This window comes from Haplochromis burtoni, unplaced genomic scaffold, assembly GCF_018398535.1.
Source record: "Haplochromis burtoni strain Fernald_Lab_line unplaced genomic scaffold, NCSU_Asbu1 Contig_1139, whole genome shotgun sequence".
Lineage (NCBI taxonomy): Eukaryota > Metazoa > Chordata > Actinopteri > Cichliformes > Cichlidae > Haplochromis > Haplochromis burtoni.
Window position 1 is genome coordinate 25,461 of NW_024583500.1, and position 12,778 is coordinate 38,238.

The 12,778-nt window shown below is 45.3% G+C and overlaps 2 protein-coding genes across 4 annotated transcripts in view; both read left to right on the forward strand.

Annotated features, from left to right (window-relative positions):
* The window catches only part of LOC102292690 (cyclin-dependent kinase 2 interacting protein), a 14,733-nt gene extending 1,980 nt beyond the window's left edge, over nucleotides 1-12,753 (forward strand). For all 3 annotated transcript variants that reach the window (XM_014330981.2, XM_005951989.3, XM_005951987.2), the window contains exons 4-5: nucleotides 9,436-9,565; nucleotides 11,958-12,753. In XM_014330981.2, the coding sequence (XP_014186467.1) occupies nucleotides 9,436-9,565; nucleotides 11,958-12,160 (333 nt within the window). In that variant the 3' untranslated portion in view covers nucleotides 12,161-12,753. The remainder of the gene's footprint in view (nucleotides 1-9,435; nucleotides 9,566-11,957) is intronic.
* LOC121813105 lies at nucleotides 2,057-3,874 on the forward strand. The gene is made up of 4 exons (XM_042216620.1): nucleotides 2,057-2,067; nucleotides 2,256-2,343; nucleotides 2,433-2,544; nucleotides 2,755-3,874. The coding sequence occupies exons 1-4, from the start codon at nucleotides 2,062-2,064 to the stop codon at nucleotides 3,224-3,226; spliced, it is 678 nt and encodes a 225-aa protein (XP_042072554.1). The 5' UTR covers nucleotides 2,057-2,061; the 3' UTR covers nucleotides 3,227-3,874.
* Nucleotides 12,754-12,778: the final 25 nt, after the last annotated feature.

Sequence of the window (12,778 nt, forward strand, 5' to 3'; positions counted from 1 at the left end):
GTCAGTCACGTGTAAGGAGCGCCTTACGAAAATAGGAAGTTAAAAGTCAAGGGAGAGCAGGTGGGCTGTGCTGTTTGTCTCTGGTGTTTAGGGTGGCTGCCCCTGTTTCATTCCAGGTGGAGCCATGGGGCGACTATAGGTTGTGGTTTTGACGTATGAGGAGTGCTTTTTTAGTCCTGTTCGGGTAAGGTTTTTGATAAACGATATGGTCTTTTTGGTTTACCTGTGGCTTGCTCAGTATGTGGTTGCAGCTTGTTTTTGTTTATTATTTTCGTTCGGGTAGATGTCTTGGGGCTTTTAGTTGGTTTGATACGGGGTTGGTTAGTTCCCTCGAGTTTGGTTCTTGTTTATTTTTTTAGTTGTTTAGAGGTTTGTCATTTTGTTCTACTGGTCCGGTTCTCAATCTCTCCTTGTTGTATAGCTGAGCTTTTCAAACAGTTTTAACAGTTACTTTAGTCTGACAAAAGCCGAATGACGAATTAGCGCTTCCAGTCAGAGATTGAGCATGCACCGCTTTATTGTATTTCCAGACTTGCTTTCGGCACAATTTACAGTGCCGCTACTCTGTCTTTTGTCAGACTTGAAATAGCCGAAATACCTTCACACTACGGAACTTCTATGGCTCTTCCGTTCGACAATCTCTCCGGCATTGGAACCATCATCTGTTTTCTCTTCGGTCACGCTCGGTTGATTTTTCTAGTCGGCACACTCATTTCCTCCATTCCGCTGGCCTGCTTCAGAACAAACACGACGCTGCGGCTGTGATTGGTCAGCTCTGCGCATACTTAATGTGGATTGGCTGTTCTTTTTTTTTTTTTTAATTTGCTTAAAGAGCGAGGCTTCAATAGTTTAATTTTTTTGAGAAATTCAGTCATTGCAATCGTATCGTGTCTTGCGTTAATTCCCTAAGTACTTTCTCTTAGAAAACTCATTTCCAGAACATGGCTCTGACATTTAACGTGAAGCTGCATTCTGACGACACAACTTGAATTGAAAAAGGATAATGTTGCTTCAATAAAGCCAAATAGATGTCTCAAGGCAACACAGTAATCATTCCTGTGTACGGTTCTGCGAGGACAGCCATATGGCGCCACCGGCTGTGGGGCATCTTGCTGTAAATAACCGGGGTTTGACTCTTGTTGAGCTTTGTTACTCTTCTACGTTGTCCTGTGGTGGCTCACCTGTACAGTGTTTGCACAGAAACCTGTCCTGTTTGTTAGATCAGGGGACTGATTGCTATTTTTCGCAGGTGACCTGTGGGCCTCGTGAGTAGGGGGAGAGGTCGTCGTTGGTGACTCAAGTTGGTGTTCCACCTGGTACAGAGAGGCGGTGAGAAGCGAGAGGCGTCTGAGGAGGTAAGTGGAGGAAGCGTCTTTCGAGTAAGGTCTTAAATATTGATTTATGTGTATTCACTAATGGCTACACCTGAGTGTCTACTCACGTCGTCCAGGTGGTCGGGCAGTGCGAGGCTGCGGAGTGCATGGACTGTTCGTTCTCGTCTGACAAGTGTGAGTTGTGGGGTAATGCCTGGGGTACGCACACACGAGGACAACTTTATCACACCTGCCGGGATCTGTGCTATCAGGGGTCAGAACGACATACTTTATTCACTGGCAGAGATTATGTGACGCCAGTGTGGAGTTGTTTTCCCAGCTGAAGTTAACTGCAGCTGCTCTCTATCGACTGCTCCTTATTTTTCTGTAAATGTGTGCAGCTCTTGAGTGTATCCTGTGCTGGCTGTTCCACGGTGGCGCGGCGGTCCGGTGAACTCATTTCCCTGACATTTACCCGTGGTTGAGTCCCTGCGGCTCAGGTGCGGCAGGCGCCAGGACTTACACTCAGCAGCCCGCAGGGTGGGAGCCACGCCCTGGACTCGCGAACATACGAGGTGGGCCCATGCTCCATCGACCGGCCTGTTCGTGGACCCTGTCGGCGTACCGGTGACCCAGACCGTGCTTGTTTCCGGGTGGCCAGGTCTCTACGGGGATCCTGGCCGAGGTGACAGGCTAGGTGGTTCCTGGACGCGTTCCTGGCTCCCAGTTCCATCGACACGTGCGATACATGGAGGTAAGCACACCTGCATCCAAGTTGTTATAACAAGATAAGCCTACGTCCCCGCATGGTCGGGCGGTCAGTCTAAGCAGCCAATCACAGCTTTAGAGTCGTAGCTGACAATGAGGTCGACCACAGCTTCTCACTGAGGTTTACCTGAAGATTAGAGGTACGGTTCTAATCCGCATCAGTCTCCTTCCCAGAACTCTAAGATGCTGCCGCCATCCAAGAGGTTCAAGATGGAGAACAGCGTCCCCGTGCATCACAATGGCCTCGAGACGCCAAAAACAGGTATGGCTAGAATGTCCTAATCTACAGCTAAATTACAGATAAAACATCTATCTGTGCTTTCTTAATCTCTCTGCATGTCGTCCGACCAGGTGGGACCGTGGTGACCTCTGTGACCCCTCTGAAGTCCTGCTCGGTCTCTGTCGCTCCTCTCGTGATTCCAGAGGGAACCAGACTGTTGACAGTCTCTGCTGACTCCTCCAGGTGAGCTGTCTCTACCTCCTGTTTGCTGAGTACATGTGCGTGGTAGCCACGCCCTGAGGTGACGATGTGATCACAGGTTACCTGTGAGGTCAGGGTTTCCGTAATGTGGCGAATGTATTTTTACTCGGCCAGTTCTAGAAAATCGAGTTCAGGTGAGGTCACTTCTGGAAAGCGCTCCTGTCTCACTGCACTGCAATGTGTTTCTCACAGCTCCTCACAGGCCCCGCCCCCTGACACCCCTATGGAAGTGACCCCAGGTGAGGACCATGACGTCCACCAGGAACAGGCGTCAAGCTCTACAGACATCGGACCCCGGGTGACGGAGCTGGAGAAAGCTCTGGGTTCAGGTCCCAGTGACCCCACGAACACAAAGTCATCTGAGCCCGCCCCTACAGCCGGATCTGTCATCAAGCCTGAATCCAGCCTGATCCAGACTCTAAGCCCCTCCCACCCTGAGTTGGGCCCCTCGGAGGCCAAAGAGGTGCAGGAGGGCGAGGAGATCTACATCCAGACGGAGGGGCTGACGGTGCAGCTGGCAGAACCGGGCTCAGACGGGATTGTGATCGTTAACGGGCCAGATGGAACCACCATGCACATTCAGACCCCGGAGGGCGTGCCGCTGGAGGCGGTCCAGGCCCTGCTGGGCATTGAGGCGTCCGACGGAGCCAAAGCCCCCCAGTAAACACCTGGACCAGAACCAGCACCTGGTCTGTACCACGCTGACTTTTAAGGTGGAGTGAGGCAGTGCTGCAGACAGACGTACCTGACACCATCCTGCACCTTCGGCGCCCCCCTCAGGTTTCTGCTGGACTTTACAGCTGTAGTAAACACTGCCGCCTGCAGGGGGCGCCTGCTCTGACTCCGCCCTGCTGAGGACAACAGGACGAACAACTCCGTTAACCTGACCCCAGACCGTACCTGGAAACTTAGGTCCGGTCATTTCTGGTTCAGACTGAAGCTCCTGTTGATGATGTTCGCCATGACTTCAGAAACCAGAGGGATGGCGTCATGGCGACAGGTGGTTTCACCTTCATCCAGGTGCAGTAGCGTGTTCTGCAGACTCGGGGCTCTGTACAGTGCATCTGATTGGCTCGTTTAGTGCCACCTGTGATGATGTCATCAGCAGCCTCCCTGGTTTCCTGGACTCCTGATTGGCTGTGAATGTGTAAACTTTGTGTCTGGACTCGTTGACCGTGAAGTGATCCGTTGGATGTTCATATGTAGATAAAGTTTAAAAAGTTGCACTATTTTATTACTTTTTATAAAATTCACACAACACGTTCTCCAAACGGGATGAGAACATTCGGAGAACCGACACGAGAACAGAGGGGAAAAAACGTTGTCCTGTTCGAGTGTTTCCTGTTCCTCCCAATAAACTAAGCTGAACTCCACCCACCTCAAAGCGTCTGTGTTCTCGCGCCACACCTGTCAACCCTACCAGGGTGTCACTTTGTCTTCACTAAAATATTACACACTACACGCGATTCTTCGACACACTTTCTTGTACACTTTTTCATGTGTACAGACTCCACTCTTTACTTAGGCACATAAACACATCACATCCATAAAGGGCGGGCTGTGGGCTTCAGCACCCAGACGCCATCGCTATAGGTGGCTCATGCAGAGTCTGACCAGGTGTGTCGCTTCCGGTTTGAACAAACTTGCCATCAATCCGTGATGTAACAAGAAAAAACAAAAACGCTTCAAACATAACATCGCCACGGCAACCAAACCCTTGAGCGGGTAAGTTCTTTGTGGAGATGTTTAATATTAATGATGTCATCAGAATTAAGCCACACAAGTACAGGTGAGGCGACAGGTGAGCTCCGCTGTGCTGATGACAGGTTACGTATTGATCAGTTTATTGCCTGTGATCTCAAACAAAATAGGGGCTGAGTGAGTCTCCTTCATCGAGGTGGAGCCAGGGTCACACCTGCATCAGGTTTAATGGATGATCAATAGAGTCACTCATCAGTCTGGCGTTCCTCTGTTGCGACTCTTTCATGTGCTTCATCTCCGACAGGGCTGATTGTCTCACAGTGGGCGGTGCCCAGTCTCCAGCAGCAACGCCTCCAGCCTGAGTCTGCTCTGCGTGGGAATGAATGGCTGATGGAGCCAGCAGGACAGAAAGACCATGCAGAGGTCAGAGGTCACCGAGTGAGCCACTTCCTGTAGGATTGTCTGCTTTAAGAGGAGCTCCTGACGGAACGAGTCGAGCAGCACCTGAGAGATTTCACCTGAAACACAAATTAAACAATCACCCAAAGGGATCACAGCATGCAGCTCCACGACAGGACAGGTAGTGTGCTGCCTCACTCAGGGGCACGTTACAGGAAGCAGGTTCAGTTACATCTGAGTCTCTTAACCTCGAGATGAGGGAGAAAGAGAGTTAACGTCGACTATGAGACGGTAACCATGGTAACACTGAACCTAACTGTATGCTGGCAGGTGTTTTTTGCCTGACTCCTCCCCTCCTGCTGCACCTGAATCAGCTGACTGACCTCAGATTCATTAAGTTGGAGCTCGGAGGAGACAATCTGGAGAAGTCTTTACAAACGCTGAAGTCTCACATTTATGTTAGTTTGTTATTTTTGTGTTTAGCACGAAGCTCTGGCAGTCAATCAGTAATCAATGTATCAGGACAGAGACAGTGATGACATCACAGATCTATCATCTCCATGACTCTGTGGACAGTGACGCTGTCAGTTTCCTACATTGCAAACGTTTACTGTGTTACACTCTAATCACCGATCGATCATTTTTCATAGTCACCGCTGGAGAATATCTGAGTGAAGATGAGCTCAGATGACTTTTAGACTCTTAAACTGAGACCGTGACGTTTCAAAGCTGCCGCAGACAGTCTGATTGTAATCGGCAAAGTTATTATCGTTAACGAAAACTAAACGAAATAACGAAAACTAAGAAGTAAAGAACTTTATTGTTCACGAAATAAACTAACTAAAATTAACTGAATTTATAGCAAAAATGTGTTTAGTTTTCATTGATGTGTGCGTGTCATACAATAGTCAAGGGTGAAAATGAAGTTTAGTTTCCAGATTTTTTTCTTGCTGTGCTCATTATGCCAGCAGGTGGCAGTACGTTAGTCGAGTCGTCTGTGTTGCTGCTCCGTCCACGCGCAGAATCATGTCAGGAAAAGTCGGGAGAAAGCGCCAGAGTCCAATTTGGGATTACTTTGAATATGACTGTGTTTTGGATAAAGCAAGTGTCTTGTAGTGGAAAGAGACAAATTATGAGGGACATTTCTAAAGGGAAAAAAATCCCACAAACCTTAAAGTGCACTTGAAAAGCTCACACAAGAAGGCTAACCTAGCTTACCTTGAGAAGGTAAGGGAGCACACTCAACCCTCATCCCCAGAAAACAGAAGCTAACCCCAGGCAAGGCAGCGTGATGCATCCCGAGACAACAGGACGGGGATATCTACATAACTGTGTGAGTCAATTGCCTTCAAAAAGTTTATCAATTCACTTGAACCAAAATTACGAACACCCGGTGCTGCAAGAGTTAATAGTCTCATTGGGGCCAAGATATACATTTTATAGTTGCCTGGTATCAATGGTTGTTCATCTGCTTATTTATTTTTTATTTATTTATTTATAAAGAACCCATAGGTGGGAATGTGAGTTGTCTGTCTCTGCGTGTTAGCCCTGCGACAGACAGGCGACCTGTGCAGGGTATGGTAGCTGGAATAGCAACATACCCAAGGATAAGCAGAAGAGCATGACTGATATGATGAAACTGGGATTTTGTTACACTTAATTATTGCAAACACACTAAAACTATAACTGAAACTAATCAAAACTAAACTGAAACTAAGGATTTTCAAAAAAATAAAAACTAAACTAAACTAGCAAACAATTGGTAAAAACTAATTAAAACTGATATAAAATTGAAAATCTGAAGTCAAAACTAAATAAAAATAAAAACTAATGAAAATTGCAAAACTATTAAACCCTGGTAATCGGATTACATTTCAGTCCCTGAATGTCATCTAACCACATTTTAAAGGTTCCGAGTCTGAGCCTCGACATGTTTGGATCTGCTTCAAGGAATCGCAGGCTCCGAAACAGATCCAAAATGGATTCGGATCACAGATTCAGACCGAATCCGGTTCCAGCTTATCCCGCGTGGCTCTATTTGGATCGTTTACAGCTTCTGCATCTCTGACTTCAACCTTCTCTGCTCAGCGTGCGGGCAGCTGAGTGAAAGCTGAGCCACATTTGTCTTTTATCGTTGGAAACTTTGGTGTTTTACTCAATGACTGTCAGACAGCCATCGTTGACCGTGAAGTTGATATGAGATCAGATTATAATTGTTGACACAATTTAAGCATTTTTATCCTATAATGGCAGAATTAATGGAATTTGTTAGCGTTACTGATGGAACGGGCAGAAACCGCAGCAGAAACAATTGAATAAAATCTGAGTAGAAGGCGGATCTGCCTGGAGGCTGTTGCTATGGGCAACTAATCTCACAGCTCCATCAGTAAACTGTGGCTGAATCATCGGATTTAAAGTGAAACGTAAAATTAAGATTAAGCTTCATCTGACCAGTCCTAACTGCTACACGGTTTCCATCAGCCACGCTGCTCACAAACTTGCTGGTGCTCCAGCATGTGAAACAGAGGAGTTTTTCTTCCTTCGAGCTCCAACACCCACACCACCCACACACCAACCAAAAAAACAAAAAAAAAAAAAAAAAAAAAAAAAAAAATGAAACGCCTCCAGATCCTCTACTCCACGCTGTGATGTCATCAGACGAGCCATCTTCGTCACCACAGCAGCCTGACAGGAAACATGATGTCACACAGTGTTAGAGGTCTTGACGCATGCTCGATGAGCCAGGTAAGCGAATCCCAAAAAGTTGATTCTGTCACTTGGAAGAGTGACGAAATGTTTCTCCCACTGAAAACGCCGCGTCCTCATGAACAGAATCAAACCTGATCAGCCTATCAGAGCAAAGCTCCTTCATCGGTCACATGATACGTGTAAAATGCTTGTCATATGAACATGCTCAGAGGCTCCAGCAGAACACTGATAGCCTCCTTCCTGATTCCTGTTATTGATTATTATCTTGCTTGATTAGCTCTATCTGGGAGTTCAGGTTTAACTGATCCAGCTCATCAGAGAAAGATGGAAAGGTGAACCTGAGATGACTAGGGCTGGGCCATATTATACCGTTCACGGTAATACCGGTATAATGTTAGGCAACGATAGGAAAATGAAATATCGCGATAGAATATGAGTAAAACGCGCATGCGCAGTGCCTTTGTTTTCATACGCACATGGCCGATTGTTGAGTGAAACAGATGAACCAGAATTGGTTTGTAAAAATGGTGCAACTTCAGTGATGTGGAACTGGTTTGGTGTTTGTCCGTCAGATACACGACAAAGCACATTTTTTTGCAGAACATGCAAGCGGCCGTCGTTATTGTCGTATTTGTCGGACTAAGATGCTCTTAAATCTGGGAGTAATCTGGGTCCTAAACTCCGTATGCTTCAGGTCAAACGAACACTGCAGCATCACTGAGAGTTAAAAACTGTCTAAATTCTTTCATCTTTAATAAAACGATCAGCATTGCTGCTTTAACCAGGTGTAACTATGAAGTTTAACTTCCAGGCATCCATGAAAACAAAATTTATTACATTTAACGGAGTTAGAAGTTAGCAGGAAGCTAGCGGAAGTTAGCTCGCTAGTTTCGCTAGTTACCTAAGCATGATATAGCATGTTCTGACTAGAGATTTCTGGAAAAATTCAAACGTACAGCTCTGCTATCACGTCCAACATAAATGAAGACAGGAAACTAAACAGCAGTGACGTTTGTAGGGTTACTGAAGTTGGGCTAGCTGGTATATAATGATGTGCTACGTGATCGCTAGCGACACAGCTATGTTAGCATAACATAAACAGTGAAGCTGGAGGACGAACACTAACACTTTTTCCACTTATAAAAGTTAACGTTAAAGTTCCTGATAGAGACAACTGCAATCGCATGGCAGGATGCTGTAAACGGACCAAACTTCAGTCAGGAGAACAACTGAGATAATCCATCCACAATACGAGGTTAGTCATTAATATACTGCAACAACATGGGAATAGAGCAGCTCAGAGTTCATCATTAATAATAACAATGGTACAGAAGTGGAGGAAGCAAGAAGAATGAGTTTAATAAAGTTTGATTTATCTGACTGCTTTGTTTCGCTTAATGTGCCTTATAATCCCGTGCACCTTATGGTCCGAAAAATACGTACTGCACACTGCAGTTTAATGTTGCAAAGCACCTCTTTTTAACTTCAGTGGATATTATACATGGTTATGCTCAGGATATGTCAGCCCATTTCTACTGGAAATGCCTTTTGGTTAAACTTTCAGCAAGGAATTTGCATTTGCACTGTTACATTTTTATAAAGCTTTAATGTACATAAAAACCAGCTTCTTATTGCCTAACATTATACCGGTATTACCGTGAACGGTATAATATGGCCCAGCCCTAGATGCCATCATCAGGTTCACCTTTTCCCATCTTTCTCTGAGTGAGCTGGATCAGTTAAACCTGAACTCCCAGATAGAGCTAATCAAGCAAGATAATAATCAATAACAGGAATCAGGAAGGAGGCTATCAGTGTTCTGCTGGAGCCTCTGAGCATGTTCATATGACAAGCATTTTACACGTATCATGTGACCGATGAAGGAGCTTTGCTCTGATAGGCTGATCAGGTTTGATTCTGTTCATGAGGACGCGGCGTTTTCAGTGGGAGAAACATTTCGTCACTCTTCCAAGTGACAGAATCAACTTTTTGGGATTCGCTTACCTGGCTCATCGAGCATGCGTCAAGACCTCTAACACTGTGTGACATCATGTTTCCTGTCAGGCTGCTGTGGTGACGAAGATGGCTCGTCTGATGACATCACAGCGTGGAGTAGAGGATCTGGAGGCGTTTCAGTTTGGAGCCGAAGGAAGAAAAACTCCTCTGTTTCACAGCTGGAGCACCAGCAAGTTTGGTGAGCAGCGTGGCTGATGGAAACCGTGTAGCAGTTAGGACTGGTCAGATGAAGCTTAATCTTAATTTTACGTTTCACTTTAAATCCGATGATTCAGCCACAGTTTACTGATGGAGCTGTGAGATTAGTTGCCCATAGCAACAGCCTCCAGGCAGATCCGCCTTCTACTCAGATTTTATTCAATTGTTTCTGCTGCGGTTTCTGCCCGTTCCATCAGTAACGCTAACAAATTCCATTAATTCTGCCATTATAGGATAAAAATGCTTAAATTGTGTCAACAATTATAATCTGATCTCATATCAACTTCACGGTCAACGATGGCTGTCTGACAGTCATTGAGTAAAACACCAAAGTTTCCAACGATAAAAGACAAATGTGGCTCAGCTTTCACTCAGCTGCCCGCACGCTGAGCAGAGAAGGTTGAAGTCAGAGATGCAGAAGCTGTAAACGATCCAAATAGAGCCACGCGGGATAAGCTGGAACCGGATTCGGTCTGAATCTGTGATCCGAATCCATTTTGGATCTGTTTCGGAGCCTGCGATTCCTTGAAGCAGATCCAAACATGTCGAGGCTCAGACTCGGAACCTTTAAAATGTGGTTAGATGACATTCAGGGACTGAAATGTAATCCGATTACCAGGGCTTTAATAGTTTTGCAATTTTCATTAGTTTTTATTTTGATTTAGTTTTGACTTCAGATTTTCAATTTTATATCAGTTGTAATTAGTTTTTACCAATTGTTTGCTAGTTTAGTTTAGTTTTTATTTTTTGAAAATCCTTAGTTTCAGTTTAGTTTTGATTAGTTTCAGTTATAGTTTTAGTTGTGTTTGCAATAATTAAGTGTAACAAAATCCCAGTTTCATCATATCAGTCATGCTCTTCTGCTTATCCTTGGGTATGTTGCTATTCCAGCTACCATACCCTGCACAGGTCGCCTGTCTGTCGCAGGGCTAACACGCAGAGACAGACAACTCACATTCCCACCTATGGGTTCTTAATAAATAAATAAATAAAAAATAAATAAGGCAGATGAACAACCATTGATACCAGGCAACTATAAAATGTATATCTTGGCCCCAATGAGACTATTAACTCTTGCAGCACCGGGTGTTCGTAATTTTGGTTCAAGTGAATTGATAAACTTTTTGAAGGCAATTGACTCACACAGTTATGTAGATATCCCCGTCCTGTTGTCTCGGGATGCATCACGCTGCCTTGCCTGGGGTTAGCTTCTGTTTTCTGGGGATGAGGGTTGAGTGTGCTCCCTTACCTTCTCAAGGTAAGCTAGGTTAGCCTTCTTGTGTGAGCTTTTCAAGTGCACTTTAAGGTTTGTGGGATTTTTTTCCCTTTAGAAATGTCCCTCATAATTTGTCTCTTTCCACTACAAGACACTTGCTTTATCCAAAACACAGTCATATTCAAAGTAATCCCAAATTGGACTCTGGCGCTTTCTCCCGACTTTTCCTGACATGATTCTGCGCGTGGACGGAGCAGCACAGACGACTCGACTAACGTACTGCCACCTGCTGGCATAATGAGACACAGCAAGAAAAAAAACCTGGAAACTAAACTTCATTTTCACCCTTGACTATTGTATGACACGCACACATCAATGAAAACTAAACACATTTTTGCTATAAATTCAGTTAAAAACAAAAAAAGGAAAACTAACTAAGATTATTTCCGTTAACAAAAATGTTCTTTCACTTCTAGTTTTCGTTATTTCGTTAGTTTTCGTTAACGATAATAACTTTGCCGATTACAATCAGACTGTCTGCGGCAGCTTTGAAACGTCACGGTCTCAGTTTAAGAGTCTAAAAGTCATCTGAGCTCATCTTCACTCAGATATTCTCCAGCGGTGACTATGAAAAATGATCGATCGGTGATTAGAGTGTAACACAGTAAACGTTTGCAATGTAGGAAACTGACAGCGTCACTGTCCACAGAGTCATGGAGATGATAGATCTGTGATGTCATCACTGTCTCTGTCCTGATACATTGATTACTGATTGACTGCCAGAGCTTCGTGCTAAACACAAAAATAACAAACTAACATAAATGTGAGACTTCAGCGTTTGTAAAGACTTCTCCAGATTGTCTCCTCCGAGCTCCAACTTAATGAATCTGAGGTCAGTCAGCTGATTCAGGTGCAGCAGGAGGGGAGGAGTCAGGCAAAAAACACCTGCCAGCATACAGTTAGGTTCAGTGTTACCATGGTTACCGTCTCATAGTCGACGTTAACTCTCTTTCTCCCTCATCTCGAGGTTAAGAGACTCAGATGTAACTGAACCTGCTTCCTGTAACGTGCCCCTGAGTGAGGCAGCACACTACCTGTCCTGTCGTGGAGCTGCATGCTGTGATCCCTTTGGGTGATTGTTTAATTTGTGTTTCAGGTGAAATCTCTCAGGTGCTGCTCGACTCGTTCCGTCAGGAGCTCCTCTTAAAGCAGACAATCCTACAGGAAGTGGCTCACTCGGTGACCTCTGACCTCTGCATGGTCTTTCTGTCCTGCTGGCTCCATCAGCCATTCATTCCCACGCAGAGCAGACTCAGGCTGGAGGCGTTGCTGCTGGAGACTGGGCACCGCCCACTGTGAGACAATCAGCCCTGTCGGAGATGAAGCACATGAAAGAGTCGCAACAGAGGAACGCCAGACTGATGAGTGACTCTATTGATCATCCATTAAACCTGATGCAGGTGTGACCCTGGCTCCACCTCGATGAAGGAGACTCACTCAGCCCCTATTTTGTTTGAGATCACAGGCAATAAACTGATCAATACGTAACCTGTCATCAGCACAGCGGAGCTCACCTGTCGCCTCACCTGTACTTGTGTGGCTTAATTCTGATGACATCATTAATATTAAACATCTCCACAAAGAACTTACCCGCTCAAGGGTTTGGTTGCCGTGGCGATGTTATGTTTGAAGCGTTTTTGTTTTTTCTTGTTACATCACGGATTGATGGCAAGTTTGTTCAAACCGGAAGCGACACACCTGGTCAGACTCTGCATGAGCCACCTATAGCGATGGCGTCTGGGTGCTGAAGCCCACAGCCCGCCCTTTATGGATGTGATGTGTTTATGTGCCTGAAATAAAGATGGAGGTCTTTGTACACATGAAAAGTGTACAATAAAGTTGTTTCAAATCTGCTGTGTGTGTTTTAAATTTTCAGTGGAAGCACAAAGTGGACATCCCTGGTTAGAGGGTTGACAG

Coding starts and splice junctions, on each gene's coding strand:
- LOC121813105 (XM_042216620.1), top strand. Junction 2,344..2,432: donor CCTCGAGACGCCAAAAACAG/GTATGGCTAGAA, acceptor TCGTCCGACCAG/GTGGGACCGTGGTGACCTCT. Junction 2,545..2,754: donor GTCTCTGCTGACTCCTCCAG/GTGAGCTGTCTC, acceptor TGTTTCTCACAG/CTCCTCACAGGCCCCGCCCC.